At 48.8% G+C, this 13,849-nt stretch overlaps 5 protein-coding genes across 5 annotated transcripts; 3 read left to right on the top strand and 2 right to left on the bottom strand.

Moving 5' to 3' along the window:
• Window positions 1–17: 17 nt before the first annotated feature.
• On the bottom strand, window positions 18–2,945 carry N7479_010830 (putative alpha,alpha-trehalose phosphate synthase subunit TPS3; the record flags this gene model as incomplete). Its single annotated transcript, XM_057258521.1, has 3 exons — window positions 18–82; window positions 142–2,858; window positions 2,923–2,945. The coding sequence occupies 3 exons, from the start codon at window positions 2,943–2,945 to the stop codon at window positions 18–20; spliced, it is 2,805 nt and encodes a 934-aa protein (XP_057105979.1).
• Window positions 2,946–3,560: 615 nt separating this feature from the next.
• Window positions 3,561–4,749, top strand: N7479_010829 (Stk19 family serine/threonine-protein kinase; the record flags this gene model as incomplete). Its single annotated transcript, XM_057258520.1, has 2 exons — window positions 3,561–4,101; window positions 4,163–4,749. The coding sequence occupies 2 exons, from the start codon at window positions 3,561–3,563 to the stop codon at window positions 4,747–4,749; spliced, it is 1,128 nt and encodes a 375-aa protein (XP_057105978.1).
• Window positions 4,750–5,034: 285 nt separating this feature from the next.
• On the top strand, window positions 5,035–6,122 carry N7479_010828 (SRPBCC family protein; the record flags this gene model as incomplete). Its single annotated transcript, XM_057258519.1, has 2 exons — window positions 5,035–5,527; window positions 5,692–6,122. 2 exons carry the CDS (start codon window positions 5,035–5,037, stop codon window positions 6,120–6,122), a joined length of 924 nt encoding a protein of 307 aa, XP_057105977.1.
• A 677-nt stretch (window positions 6,123–6,799) lies between these two features.
• On the bottom strand, window positions 6,800–8,546 carry N7479_010827 (uncharacterized protein; the record flags this gene model as incomplete). The annotated part of the gene is made up of 3 exons (XM_057258518.1): window positions 6,800–8,018; window positions 8,075–8,357; window positions 8,429–8,546. The coding sequence occupies 3 exons, from the start codon at window positions 8,544–8,546 to the stop codon at window positions 6,800–6,802; spliced, it is 1,620 nt and encodes a 539-aa protein (XP_057105976.1).
• Window positions 8,547–9,625: 1,079 nt separating this feature from the next.
• On the top strand, window positions 9,626–11,359 carry N7479_010826 (cytochrome P450; the record flags this gene model as incomplete). Its single annotated transcript, XM_057258517.1, has 2 exons — window positions 9,626–10,090; window positions 10,181–11,359. The coding sequence occupies 2 exons, from the start codon at window positions 9,626–9,628 to the stop codon at window positions 11,357–11,359; spliced, it is 1,644 nt and encodes a 547-aa protein (XP_057105975.1).
• Between the last annotated feature and the right edge of the window lie 2,490 nt (window positions 11,360–13,849).

The raw sequence follows: 13,849 nt of genomic DNA, 5'->3' as shown, positions 1-13,849 counted from the left end.
TCAAATTGCCCACTAGATCACTCTCGCAAGGGCAATTTAGGTTGGCCCTGGTGTGCTAATTGTTGCAGACAAGAAAGAACGCCTGTAGGAAATTAGTCAACTGAAAGAATAACAGAATATAAAATATCATCCCAAACTTACCAGTTACTCCCTGTGTCAGTGTGGCCTTGGCCTCGGTGCTGCGCGAGCCCAATGTGACAGTCATGGCATAATCGACAGCCTTCGCGCTGTGCAGCTTGTTGGCCCACCTGAAGACCGGCTCATCCTCACGGCTATCGCCGATAACCAGCAGGAAATCAGGCTTGAGGACATCCTCATTCTTCTCGGCATTTTCCATGGACCACTCCCAGACCATTTCAGCCGCAGATGCCTTGTTGGTGTGAGTGGTCTCCACGATCAAAGCACCCTCAATGGGAATCGCATGCACACCCAAGTCGGCACACGCATCGTTGATATTGCCTGCACATTCAGCAGCAGATCGAGCGGCAATATGGCGGTCTTCGGCGGATCCGTGGTGGAAGACGAGCGAGCAATGGCGCTCCTCGATCCAGCTACCCTCGACACGCGCATGGAAGTACGCTAGGATATTAGACACAGATGACTTCCACGTTTTGACATGCAGCTGGTCTGCAAGATGGGTCCAGGTCTCGGAGTTCGGCTCGCGCACGAAGCATCCGTTCTCGGCAATCAGACCCAGGTTGTTGACCTGCCGGAACAACCGTTCCATTTCCTCTGGCATGCGCGAGCTCATCACGTAGACAACGTTGGCGGGGTCCTCGGTCAATTCGTTCAGAGTGATGATTGCGCGCTGCGGCGTGGTTAGAATGATGCTGCGCGGCGATCCCCAAGAGGCTAGCGTGTCTTCGTAGTCGACAATCATCAGCCGTTGCTTGGACTGGCGATACCGCTCGGTGAGTCGAGATACCGACAGTCGGGGCACTGCCATAATTTCTCTTGAAGATTGCTCGTTCCAGACACGGGTGAGGGTTTCATTGAACGATTTCACCCAGTTGGCAGTCGAGTTATTCAGGACTGCACGGAGCAGTTCCTCCCAAACTTGCTTCCGTTCCCCCTCGTCGCGAGTCAATGCTGTGTGGATTGCTTCGCAACACTGGCGGTAATCCCAAGGGTTGACCAAAAGCGCATGATCTCCGAACACGGATGCACTGCCAGTAAACTCGCTAAGAATTAGTGACCCGTAGGCTTTGTCACCGCTTCGACCATCCTGGCAGTAGACAAACTCATGACTGGTCAGATTCATTCCCTCGCGTAGACTGGTGATCATTAAGGCATCTGCCACAGTGATAAGGGCAAGATATTGCGGGAACGCCAAGTCTTGTTTGAGGAATACCAAAGGCTGATGAGCGAGAGTCGAGTGGGTGGAGTTGATTCGCATGGCGATGTCAGAGAGAGTCGCTTCCAGCTCTGGTTGTTCCGTGGTGCTGGTTGCGACCTGGATCAACACAACTTTTTCAGCCCATTCTGGGTAGGTGTTGAGAAAGAGCTCATAGCTAAGAAGCTTTTGGCGAATACCCCGAACGGAATCGATCTTATCGCGCGCGACGATGAGACGCTTTCCTTGATAACGTTCCGAGATTGTACTAATCCATCGCTCCACGTCCGTTGCCTGGCGGCGCTTATCCCAAGAAGTTGGGTCAATGCCAATAGGGAACGTGCCGACGTTGACAAAACGGTCTTCCAGCTGGATTCCTTCGGGTGTGGCTTCCACGCACAAGATCCGACTGCATGTCTGCAGGAAGTGCCGGCAGTATTCATCGGTCTGGAAACCAATAAGATTAGCACCAAGAATGCCCTGAAGGAGCTCCTTGCGTGGTGCCAAGCATTTGAAGACCTCTGACGAAGGGAAAGCAATATGTAGGAAAAACCCAATTTGTGCATCTGGCACCAACTTGCGAAGCATAGCTGGAACCAGCAACAGATGATAATCCTGGACCCAGATCTCATCACCTCGTTTCCAAGACCTAGCAATGCGCTCTGCAAAAGCCTGGTTCAACTTGACATAGTAAATCCACGAATGGTCTTCGTAGGCTTTACTCTTCGGGTTATCTGGGATCTGGTAATGAAACACCGGCCAAAGAATGGTCTTGCAAAAATGCGTGTAGTGTCCGTCGAAGTCGCCGTCATTTACAAATACCGTCAGACACTCATACTCATCTTCCAATTTCTCCGCGATGTCTTGCCGAGTGTACTTTGCCAAGGCGTCAGTGGGCATACCCAAGGTGCCCACCCACATCATGTTATCCAAGAACCCAGAGTCTGTTGCGGATCGGACTGCATTTCGCAGGCCACCATTCCCTTGTTCTGCGGTCTCAATGGTCCATTCAGCTTTCGAAAATGATAATTTCCGGCTCGCTGTGCTGGCCTTTCTTAGTCTCGCATAGGGCGCAATGGGCTGTGCCGCTGGAGGCTGCTGCGGCACAGGTTCCTTGGCGGCGCGAAGATCTTGGTGTTTGAGAATGGAGGGAGATGGCGACAAGACCGTCACTGGCTTTGGTTGAATGAACGAGGTTGTGGCACCCCATAACGGGGAATGCCCCTCACTCTCCGTGAGGAGCCGGTTATCCTGCTCCACGGCGGTCGAAGGGAACGGGTACTCATTTTTCTCTAGCTGTTCCTTGGCTACATTTGAAGTAAAGATGCGCTCATGATCCGTTGTAGCCCCTGGTGTGAGACCAGGCGTTCTCGTTGGAAGGCTCTTCTCAAACAAGCTAGCCGCAGCAATGCGAATAGGTGTGATCCCATCGATAGTGGGGTCCTGGTCCGTGGATGGAGGAGTTAGAGGAGGGGAGCGGTTGCGCGAGTTGTTGACATGGAAATTGACAGTGTAGGGCAAAAATCTATAAAATAAATATATCAGTTAGCCATGTGTAATTTGAGGTCTAGTAACCGATAGCCACATACAGAGACGCTATGATGACTGTCATGTTGATTCAGCCCGACCTAAGTAGATAGGCAGAAGAATATCCAAACAACAAAACACAATGTTAGAGATACCTTCCAACTTGTAGCGGTAGGTAGATATTGCGAAGAAAGGAGCGGCTGGATTCCTAATAACTAGGACATAGGACAAGCTTGAAAAAAAAAAAAGGTTAGTTACACGATGGGTTTCTCATGACTACGTCATGTGAAAAATGCCAAGTGGAGAAGCCAAGTTTGGCAGTGGATTGTTAGGACAAATAAGAAGAAACAAGAAGATCTAGATGCTGCATTTGGGACATGATGAAGATGACTGGGGGAGAATTGGGTTCTCTTCAAACGATATATACTGCGGAACCAAAGGACGCCACTTTTATTCATCGCCTGACAGCTTACTTGTACCGATTTTACCCCACTTGAGGGTCGACTGGGGATGTTCCTGTACGGTATTTCTCGTATTTTTAAAGTAATTTAATATTTTTATTTACAGAACTATGCAAAATTCTCTATGATTGGTGAAATAATCCGTCTATCACCTGACTTGAGGTAATATTGCAATCTTCTCCAGAGCTTCCGAGGTCCCCGAAGAGGTCTGTTCTTATGAAGTTCATCCCACTTATGCCATGACCTTGCGCCTTACCTCCGCTCCGGTATCTGGTGTCAAAAAACGCAAAGCCTCTGCTCCCAAACCCCGTGCCTCGCCTTTTGCTGCCCATTCGCGCCGCAAAGCTACATCTGACGGGGGCCCAAAACCCACTGCAGATCTAGGTTTCGAAAATCCACTTCCAGACCTAGGCGGGTCTCATTTCATATCGGAGACTGCGCCGGTTCAAAATGTGCTGCAGGCTATCCAATACATACGTGATGGCATGTTTGAGGAGCTTCCGACACGGGCGGGGATGAACAGCACACGCATCGCAGAAGTCCTCAATCTACGTCGGTCTTTACCCCCACTAGCCTCTGTCGCCCATGTCCATACCCTTTTGGAGGCACCAACACAGGTGGAAAGGGAAATTGTCGAACAGATTCAGACGGGTCGGATCCGGCGACTCATTATACCGGGTCGAGGCAATGATGCGGCAGGGCTGGGCGATTGTTTAGTGCTAGCAGAGGATTGGGACAAGCTGGTGCTGGAAAGCTCTGCATTGGAACAACCACTCAAGGGTGAGTGTTCGATGCATGATTTTTGATCCTTTTGAGTGCCATGAACTGAACGAGTTTGCAGAGAAATTCCTTGATATCCTGAAACGTATTGGGACCTCCTCGGCGATATCGCAGGGGGTCTTCACGACGGATGAATACAGAGCCTTACTTCGTGCCGGCTTTATTGTCTCATCGTCATCTTACACACAGGGCACACTAAGTATCATATCACTCCCTAATCTGCCTCAAATGGCGACTTCATCAGCAAGCCGAAGCGAGTCGGCCTCGCAATCCGAGCGCCACGTGCAGTCAGCTGCCCAAGCTCGGGCTGCAACTTTATTCTTATCTCTCCCTAACACGGGCACGTATCTCCGCTTGTTGGGATCAGGTCGTGCCCATCTGCTCGCTCTTCTCCGGCGGTCCGCTTCTGGTGAAGCCCCTCTGGGTCTGTTGAAAGATCGATGGGATGGAGCTGTTGAGACTGACAAGAGTTTCCATCTAGCCAAGCGAGCCCGTGGCGAATTTGCAGGGATCCTGCCGGGTAAGACTAGGAAATGGAAAGAGTTATATGGAATGCACTTTCGATGGGTGTTAGAGGAAGCACTAGGCGCAGGACTTGTGGAGATGTTTGAGACTGGCAGCGTTGGACCTGGGATCCGCTGTCTATAGTCTCTATATACCTAAACTGTTGTCCAGGCACTAAATTGATCGATAAGATCATGCACCCCTTTGATGGATGAATTAATGAAGTCGACAATCGAGTTTACTGAGATAGTTGTGTTCACCATGAAGTTGTCTAAATCTCGACCCTTTAAATTCTCACATAATCTAGACCTGTGCAAACAAATAAAGACATAATCACGTACTAGGATTTTAATTTGCTTGCTGACTTGTTTTCTTTTTATCATCCACGTCTCTCCATCAACCTTCTTCATCACCAATCCTTCACCTATCATGCCGCTAATCAAACTAGAGCCGCATCTGTTCACCAGCCTCCCCCGCCACCCAGATCTTCCAGGGGACGCTAATACACCGGGTCTGCGGGAGTTCATCCACGCGACCCTTCTTGAAGCTCAGCCTCTTTTAAACCAATTCCCGTCAACACTGAAACCAGACTGCAAGCTGCGCTCTTCCCCACCCTCAAAGGCAAAAGTGAAGCTTTCACGGGGATGGCGAACACTCCAATGTCCCGAAGGTTCAAACCCCAAGAAGGAATTCTGGGTGTGTCGCCAAAGCGACCACCAAGATTCTGATCGTTTGCCTGGGACAGTTTCCCTGTGGGAATTCCACGACGGCTTGCGATACCACCATGCCGAGCACGAGAGGGAATACACACCCAGCGTGACGAGCGTAAAGCAACTGCTGAAGTGGACCGAGCCGAGACAATGGGATTCCGACAACCCAATTAACGTTGGGAACATGAGCTACAAGAATTTCGACATCGAGCGTATGTATAAAGTCCCCGAACACAGCTCAGACACAAAGACAGCGCACTGAAACCCACCTAAGTTAATCTTATTGTCCACACCTTCCATCCACAGGCACTAATCCGGCCCCGTGCCTTCATATCCTGGACTATGTCGGCGACCTTTGCCAGCTCATATCCGGCAGTCCGATCCAATCCGGACTACGGCTTTATTACCGTACAGATTCCTTTCTATTTGACCAAACCAATCATCCCGGGATCCCAGTACGAGGGACTTTACGGGCAGATCATGGACGCCGTCCCGCAGCGGGTTGTCTTCGCTTACTATGCCAGTCTCGAGCGTATTGAGCTTCTGCCTCCTACTCCGGTTTCTTCGGGTGTATCGTCTTCGGCGGATTTGAATACCCCTGCTACGTCTACTGAGCGTTATCTTCGGTGGACTATGTTGACTACTTCTGAGGCTGGTGGGAAGATTCCTAAGTGGGTTCAGCGGAACTGGACTCTTTGTGGAGTTCCGCGTGCTGTTGTTGCTGATGTGGGGTTGTTTATTCGGTGGACTATTAAGAGGAGGGAAGAGCGGAGGTTGGAGCAGGATTCTCAAATGGGCGAGGGCTAACTTGTTGTTGTTCCACTGAGTGATTTCTTTCTCGATCTTCGGTCTACTGTGTCATCTCGGACAGGTTCGAGCGCTGTGGATTATGATCAACGTACAGTGGCGTCAAAAATCAAAAGCAACATCAAGTACAAAAGGAGAAAAAACCAGGATACATTTCTTTCCGAGACACTAGAGCTCACTGGGACACCCTACATCTATCTTTCGAAGATATATTCTCAGTGATTATTTCATAGGCAAGCCTGTTAGTCGTCTTCTACGACATCTCTAGTGGAGGTTGCTTTGGTACCTAGTCCTTAGACAAGCTCACGATATCATAAGGAGAGCAAGGCCAACACACCTACGTAAGTCTGTATGAGGCCATGGATACCGTATTATATGTATGAACACGAGAAATAAGAGGTATTTTTTTAAGAGATGGCCAACTTCTATCACAGTAAGAAAATAAAGCATATCATTGGATTCTAGCGAAGATTGATCCGACCAATTCACCACCCACATTCAGGTCCCGGTAATCTGATTATAATTTACTATATTGTGTGAGCTGCAAGGTACAGATGCCCAAGGTATTGCATGGCCAAAAAATTTGACAACTTTTTTTCCCCCGTGGCCAACTAGGAAATGACGGACGCCGGCGGGAGTCAAGTGGTAGTTAGAAAATATATTATTCCGAGCGGCATTTATGTCTCGACATCCTTGCTCTTGTTCCTGCCATAGTCCAATCGCTCCCATCTCATTGCCAGCCCGCAGATAAGACAGATAGCGCCACCGGCCACCACTAAATAAAACTCCCGCCCAATCACCGTAGCTACGGCATCAATCCCACGAGAAACAACTTCAGGATTGGCGGACTGCCACACTGCTGACGATACCCCAGCAAGTGCCTCACGCAGGTCTCTTTCCGAGTACCCGTTATCGCCGATGGCCGCCGTCAACAGGTTATACCCCACATTTTGGAAAATCGAGCCAGCAACGGCTAGAGCAATTGCGATACCGCCCATCTGCGCCATGTTGAACATGACCGCGCTATCGACGCGGTCGCGTTGGTTCTTATTTATCACATTCGCAACACCCACCCCATGCTGGAACGAACAGCCAAGACCAACGCCAATTAGAGCTTCCAGGCCTAACACTTGGGATTCGGACACACGGGGACTCAGTGTGCCGGCCATAGCGCCGGCTCCTGCGACAGTTGCAAGACCCGCAGCGATATAGATTAGGTTATAGCGGCCAAAGACCGGGAGCAACCCGCCGACAAGGAAGACCACGGCAATAAAAACCAGAACGAAAGGAAGAAGACGCACACTTTGCTCCATAGCGCTGTGGCCGCGAGCAAACGCGAAGAAAAGCGGCGTGTAGTAGAGTGTGACGGCGTATGATGCGCCCGCACAGCCGGACGCGATCCAAAGCGGAAGTAGATCAACCCGGCTGAGCAAGTGAAGGGGGATGGCGCGTTCTTCAGCAGTCGTGCCAATGCACCAGTATTGTTGGACGATCCATCCAATCAGGACCACGCCGAAAACAACCCAGATCGCGATAGATGCACCAGAGCCCCAGTCCCACACAGGACCGGAGAACTCCAATGCGAGGGCGAATAGTACTGGGGCCGCCATATTGAACGCAATGCCAATGGGATCAATCGCCTTCAATCGGGAGACCAAGGGAATGTCTGGCCCTAGGTATTTTCGAGGAAGGCAGATAATGGCGCCCACAAGACTGAGACCCACCCAGGGTAGGTTCATGTAGAAAGCCCACCGCCAGGTGGTGTGTCTGTTCGAGGCGAGAGCAGACCCAATAGGACCTCCAATGACAAGACCCACGGCCCATATTGCGCTCAGAAGGCCGAATAGACGAGGCGTCTCTGTGGGCGTGGCGAAGACAGCCACAAATGTCAAGTTGCTATGTTACTGTGAGCTCTATGAGTCCAACAACATCGGAGATACATCGTAACAGACCTTTGGTAAACAACGGCACCACCGACACCCATAATGATCCGTCCAACAATGACCGCAGGGAGATTTGGGGCAGCACCAGCCACCGCAGCACCAGCCGTAAATATCACAATGTTAACGAGATAGATCCATTTCATGTCGAAGCAATACAAGATCTTCCGGGATAAGGATAGGACAGCAAACACGGCGAGGCTGTAGGACAGGCCGATCCATGGTAGAAGCGTAATGTTGCCGAAGGCCTTGTAAAGGGAAGGCTGGATATTGGCCACGTTGCTCACATCATAGCCTAAAACAATGACATTGTCAGAATGATGATTCGGAATGCGTCTGGCGTTATTATAGATGGGCCCAACTGACCATTAATTAGGGTTGTCAGAATGAGGACTGCAAGAGTTCCCTTCCATTTCCAGTCGGGGATGTGGCTACGAGGATGAGTCCCTGACGATGAGCTTTCGTCTTTCCCTGAAGTCGACATGGTGAGGTTGATGCCTCAAGACAGGTGTTGACAATTAAGCGGTCAACACACGCCAGCAAAGGGGCATTGGGTGTAAAAGAAGGTCGGTTCTTGTAGACATGTACATATGAATTTTATGGACCCCAAGATATATGAGGGGTGAAACATGGAGAGCTGCACCATCCTTGTCTACCGAAGGGTGGCCTAATACATATATTCCATCAATGACCTTCCAATGGCAGTACATATGTAAACATATGTACTAATGTGAGATCACGAAGATGCTAATCATCTTGTTTGTACTGGTTATATATATTCTAGACTCGAACTCAGTACCATTTCCAATATTCCCGGACCTGCTCATGAAGTAAATAAAATAAAACAATTGGTATCACGTCAGCACGGCCTCTGCCGACCTCATGCAAGTGTGGTCCCATCTGCCAATTGACGGACACGTGGCGCCCCTAAGGCAAGCCACATCCTCGCGTACGTAAATGATCAGCACGCCGAGAGAAATCTGTGCTTGCTAAGCCGGAGGATAGCCTGGATATAGAATACTGGATTACTGCATTAGGAAAAATGCTGCGCTCAGGTAGGTTGAGACGTGGGGATATAGGACTTTAGTAAGAACTCAGCCTTCTATCCTCGTATCTTGTAAGGATCATAAGGCCATTGTTTCTACGCTAAATATAGAGTCAAATATGCTTGGATTGGTATAGACACACCCCTTTCAGTATAGCAACAAACCCCCTACCTAAGATCTGGCAGAATTATATGATACCTAATATATAAGACATGATAAAGCAGAAACTAGGCAGGGGGGTGTTGCTATACTGAAGTTGCCATACTAAAGGGGGGGTGTCTATACCAATCCCCACTATCTTATCTTCGCATTCATACATCTATATATATGTGCGAATAATCATGTACTAAAGGATTGATTTTAGTATGCCAATATTACAATAGCATATTGCTGGTAAATTCACTTGCAGATGCCATTCTACTTCCTCTTGCCAGTGTTATTCAGTCCTTCATATGCTTGAGAATCTCTAGATCAGAGTATTACCATCCATCACTTCTTCTCCCTGGCCTCTTACACCATGTCCGATACCAAAGCATATCTCAGCAACTATACTGGTACTGCAACGCTTAGCAACCTCATGCAAAGCTGGTTAGTACCAGCCCTGGTGGCACTCGCCGTTGCAGGGCGTCTGCTTCTCTCAGTCTATTCCAATTGGCGCCATGCCCAGAGAGCTCGCATGCTGGGCTGTGGAGAATGCCCTCTCTACCCCAGCCAGGACCCTTTCGGTATTTCCACCCTCCGTGAGACCCTTGGCGCAGCGCGAGAAAAGCTGCTCCCCATACTAGCAGAGAAGCGGGTGGCTTTTCTATCCCATCAGCATGAGAGATACGTTTCTACCTTTCGAGTGTGCCAGGCTGGTCGGGAGAACCTGTTCACGGCAGATCCCAAGAATATCCAGGCTATGCTGGCGACTCAGTTCAAGGATTTCGGGTTAGGTGATACGCGTCGTAATGTAGCTTACCCTATTGTTGGCCATGGAATTGTGAGTCCTTTCCTCGCGTTGAAAGTAGCGTGTTTCTCTCTTAGAAGGAGAAGAGTAATAGTAGGGGAGAGGTTAGCTAACTGAACCTAGTTTACTGCTGATGGCGAGAGTTGGTCACATTCTCGATCACTACTACGGCCTCAGTTTACGCGAGATCAGATGAACAATCTTGACAGGGAAGAACGCCATGTTTATAATGCGTTGCGTGCCATTCCGATGCAATCTGACGGCTGGTCCTCTGCAGTGGATATGCAAGCTATCTTCTTTCGTCTTACCCTTGACTCAGCTACAGAGTTCCTCTTCGGTGAAAGCTCCGATAGTCAGATTGCTGCCACGCAAAAGGAAGCGGGACAGGCCTCTGATGATACTTTTCTCTACGCGTTTGACCGGTGCATGTGGTATCTCGCGGAACGACTCCGGTTTGAGCGGCTCTACTGGATGGTCTACAATCAGGAGTTTCGGAAGTGCATCAACATTGTGCACGCTTTCGTCGACCGGTATGTCCACTCTGCTCTGATCCAGGCGCAGCAGCAGGAAGAGAAACCCCAGGACATCGAACAGGTTTCGTCGCAGTACATATTCCTAAAAGCCCTAACTAGTACTACAAGAGATCCTATTGTGTTGCGCGACGAATCTTTAAATGTCCTCTTAGCAGGCCGTGACACAACGGCTTCTCTCCTGAGCTGGGCGATGCTCCTTCTCGCACGACACCCGCACATCTTCGAAAGACTTCGAAGCGATATCCTCGAGCAATTCGGTACTTACGATCAGCCACAAAACATGGACTTTGCGTCTTTGAAATCATGCCAGTATCTCCGGTATTTTATCAACGAAACTCTTCGTCTTTACCCGATCGTACCTTTTAACCGCCGTTGCGCGACAAGGGATGCTACGCTTCCTAGCGGCGGCGGGAAAGACGGCACCTCCCCGATCTACGTCCGCAAGGGCCGTACAGTCTTGTACAGCACCTTCATCCTGCACCGTCGAAAAGATATCTGGGGCGAGGATGCTGAAATTTTCAATCCTGATCGATGGGATGGCCGGAAGGTCACCTGGGAGTATATTCCGTTCAATGGGGGACCCAGAACATGCATTGGTCAGCAGTTTGCTTTGATGAGAACTAGCTATGTGTTGGTGAGATTATTGCAGAGGTTTGATAGGATTGACGATGTGCACCCTGAGAAGGAAATTCGTTATGGTGTTTCACTTACGTCTTGTCCGGCTGATCCGGTTACCGTAAGGTTGCATCAGGCAGAGACCGGGGTTTGAATGGCTTGGGCAGGATTGGGATAAATAAGATTGATGATTTTTATGATTGGGATGTTATTTGGATGGTGGAATATTTGACGCGAGTTTTTTTGTTGTTGAGGGATCTTGACATCTGGCTGAAATACTATATTTCGAAAGAAAGCGTCATCAAACCCTACGAATTACGAGCAAATGGCGCAGCTAGATAGTTCCATAGCATGAACAACTATCATTCATTTAGGGGAGAAATATCAACAAAGCCACAGGGTGTGACTGAGTGTGACTGAGCGCTAGTTCGTCCCGATGCTTCTACTTCTAGACGACTACATCACGTCGGAGCCAGTACGGAGTAGTGGCCTGAAAGACCTTAGCGTCGGATAGAAGGGAATATCCCGTGAAATGAAAGAGGCGGTGCGTTGGGCTGAAAGCTAGGTCGTAGCTAGGTATGAATCGGGACGAAAAAGAAAGGGGGCAAGGAGAGAGAATAGAAAGTGCGTCAACAGAGGGGAAGGTGGTGTTATATTGGGCAGGCCGGTAAAAACGGCGGCTAAACCAAAACGAGAGGGACGCCATACCCGGAAGGGCCGGAAGGGAAGAAGGCGAAGGGGTTCGTGAGTGGCAGGTGCAATGGGAGCTGATTCTCGCCCTCGTGTTCTCGAATACTAGGAAAAGTCCATTTTTCACTATATTCTATCATATTCTATGTTTGCCGCTAGCTCTTCCTATTCTTCTAAGTATAATACGAAGGAGAGGAGGGAATATCTAAGAAGATATCCAAGAGAACCTAAACAAGACGACCAAAGCAAATAGCTATTCTTATTCTATACTTCGAATTTTTAGTTGACTCCCAAAAGCTAGACAGGTCAAGATTTCTTATAGGAAACATTTGAGGCGCACTATACCAGGAGAACTAGTAGATAACTCTAAAATGTCCCTAAAGCTTATTGAATTTAAGGTAGATCCTTCGAAACCACCTTAAAATCCAGTCTACATGTATAACGCATAGAATTGAATTCCTGGCCTTCGAAGTTGTCTGTAAGTACATCTATATCCAGCATTCTCTTTCACCTCTTCTCTATCGCTACCGCAGTCACTCCCTGATCGATCTCTCCCAAGACCTTGAAACTAGGGACAATGATGATTCACTGGAGTATCCAATTTGGCATGCCAACTCTTCGAACAAGCTAGAATCCCAATCACCGAAATTCAAGTGTGGGATCACATCGTCGTCATCGTTCTTGAAGATCGAATAGACCATGATGAAAAGGTCATGAATGACATTCTGAAATCCGTTCCCTGCTCAGTTACCTTTCAGAGCATCATGTAGATAGGCCACGCACGCTACCTGGTCAACGGCTGCAAAATGCTTCTTTGTCCCGAGCGGACAACTCCAAATACGGTATGGTAAGACCAGGCGTGATGGTCAGCTCTGTGCTACAAATTTCAAAGATTCCCCAGACATCCTAGTCCAAAATCAGTTGGGCTCTACGTTCATGACAGTTGTCTTCTTAGTGGAATGGTTTACGACCCAAAATTTCATTCGGATTGCAGAAACAAGAACGAGTGATTTGGTCTTCTTTGATAGTCCCATTTCCGGTCTTGCCGAATGCGAGTGGATGTCTAAAAATACCGTTACGTATTCCATCTGACGATCCTTAAGAGCCTAAGGCATGGCCCGGTACTGAATGGAACTATATGAGACAAGATTCAGCTGCGGATGGGTTTGCCATTTGGAACACGGATCAGAGGGGTAGGTTTTTCTCGTTGCAACCCCGCAAAAGGGCTTTACAATAACTATTGCTTGAGCATTGCTGCTGACCTTATCGACGGAGCATACAGCGTAGTCTAGCCGACTTCGCGCCTTCTTTCTTTCTGGTTCTATCTTCGGGAAGTTTGGGACAGATGGAGTTAGGGATATTCTCACTGAAGATCAAGTCTTCAAGGCATCGATCATTGAAAATTCAAGTATACTACGTATCGAGGATTAGACTTAAATTTTGACCGATGTAGAGCATTAGATATATAAAATACAAGAATAGTAGGTTGCTTATGCGGCATTGTGCAGCCCTAGCAGTCTTTTTGTAGTCCTCTCGGATCTTCTTTTTTATGTCCTTTTTTTTATAGATATTTTATCCCTCATCTTGGAGATAGCTGGATGGCAGGAAAACGTCGAGGTACGCGTAAGTTGTGCAGACGACTATTCTATGTATAAGCAGCGACTCCAAAAGTCTCTGGCGGTACTTCGTATAGACTGCTGTACCTATATGCATTGAACTGAGCCTAATCGAGACCTGACAGGCCCGAGAACCATCGTCGTACGCAGGGTTTGGACTGAAGAGTATATTATCACTACCTAAGTCGGGAATAGCAGTATTACGAATAAGAACTCCAAATCCAGCGTAATCCATGCACATGTCCAAACACAATCACATGGCTCCATCTTTGGTATGGAATCGACAACAGGCCATATGGGTCCAAGTCGCGGCTCCGTGAGAAGCAATGTTCTCATTC

The sequence above is a fragment of the Penicillium vulpinum genome (genome assembly GCF_028829585.1).
Source record: "Penicillium vulpinum strain IBT 29486 chromosome Unknown utg000004l_segment0_segment0, whole genome shotgun sequence".
Lineage (NCBI taxonomy): Eukaryota > Fungi > Ascomycota > Eurotiomycetes > Eurotiales > Aspergillaceae > Penicillium > Penicillium vulpinum.
This window is presented reverse-complemented; position numbering and strand designations above follow the sequence as displayed.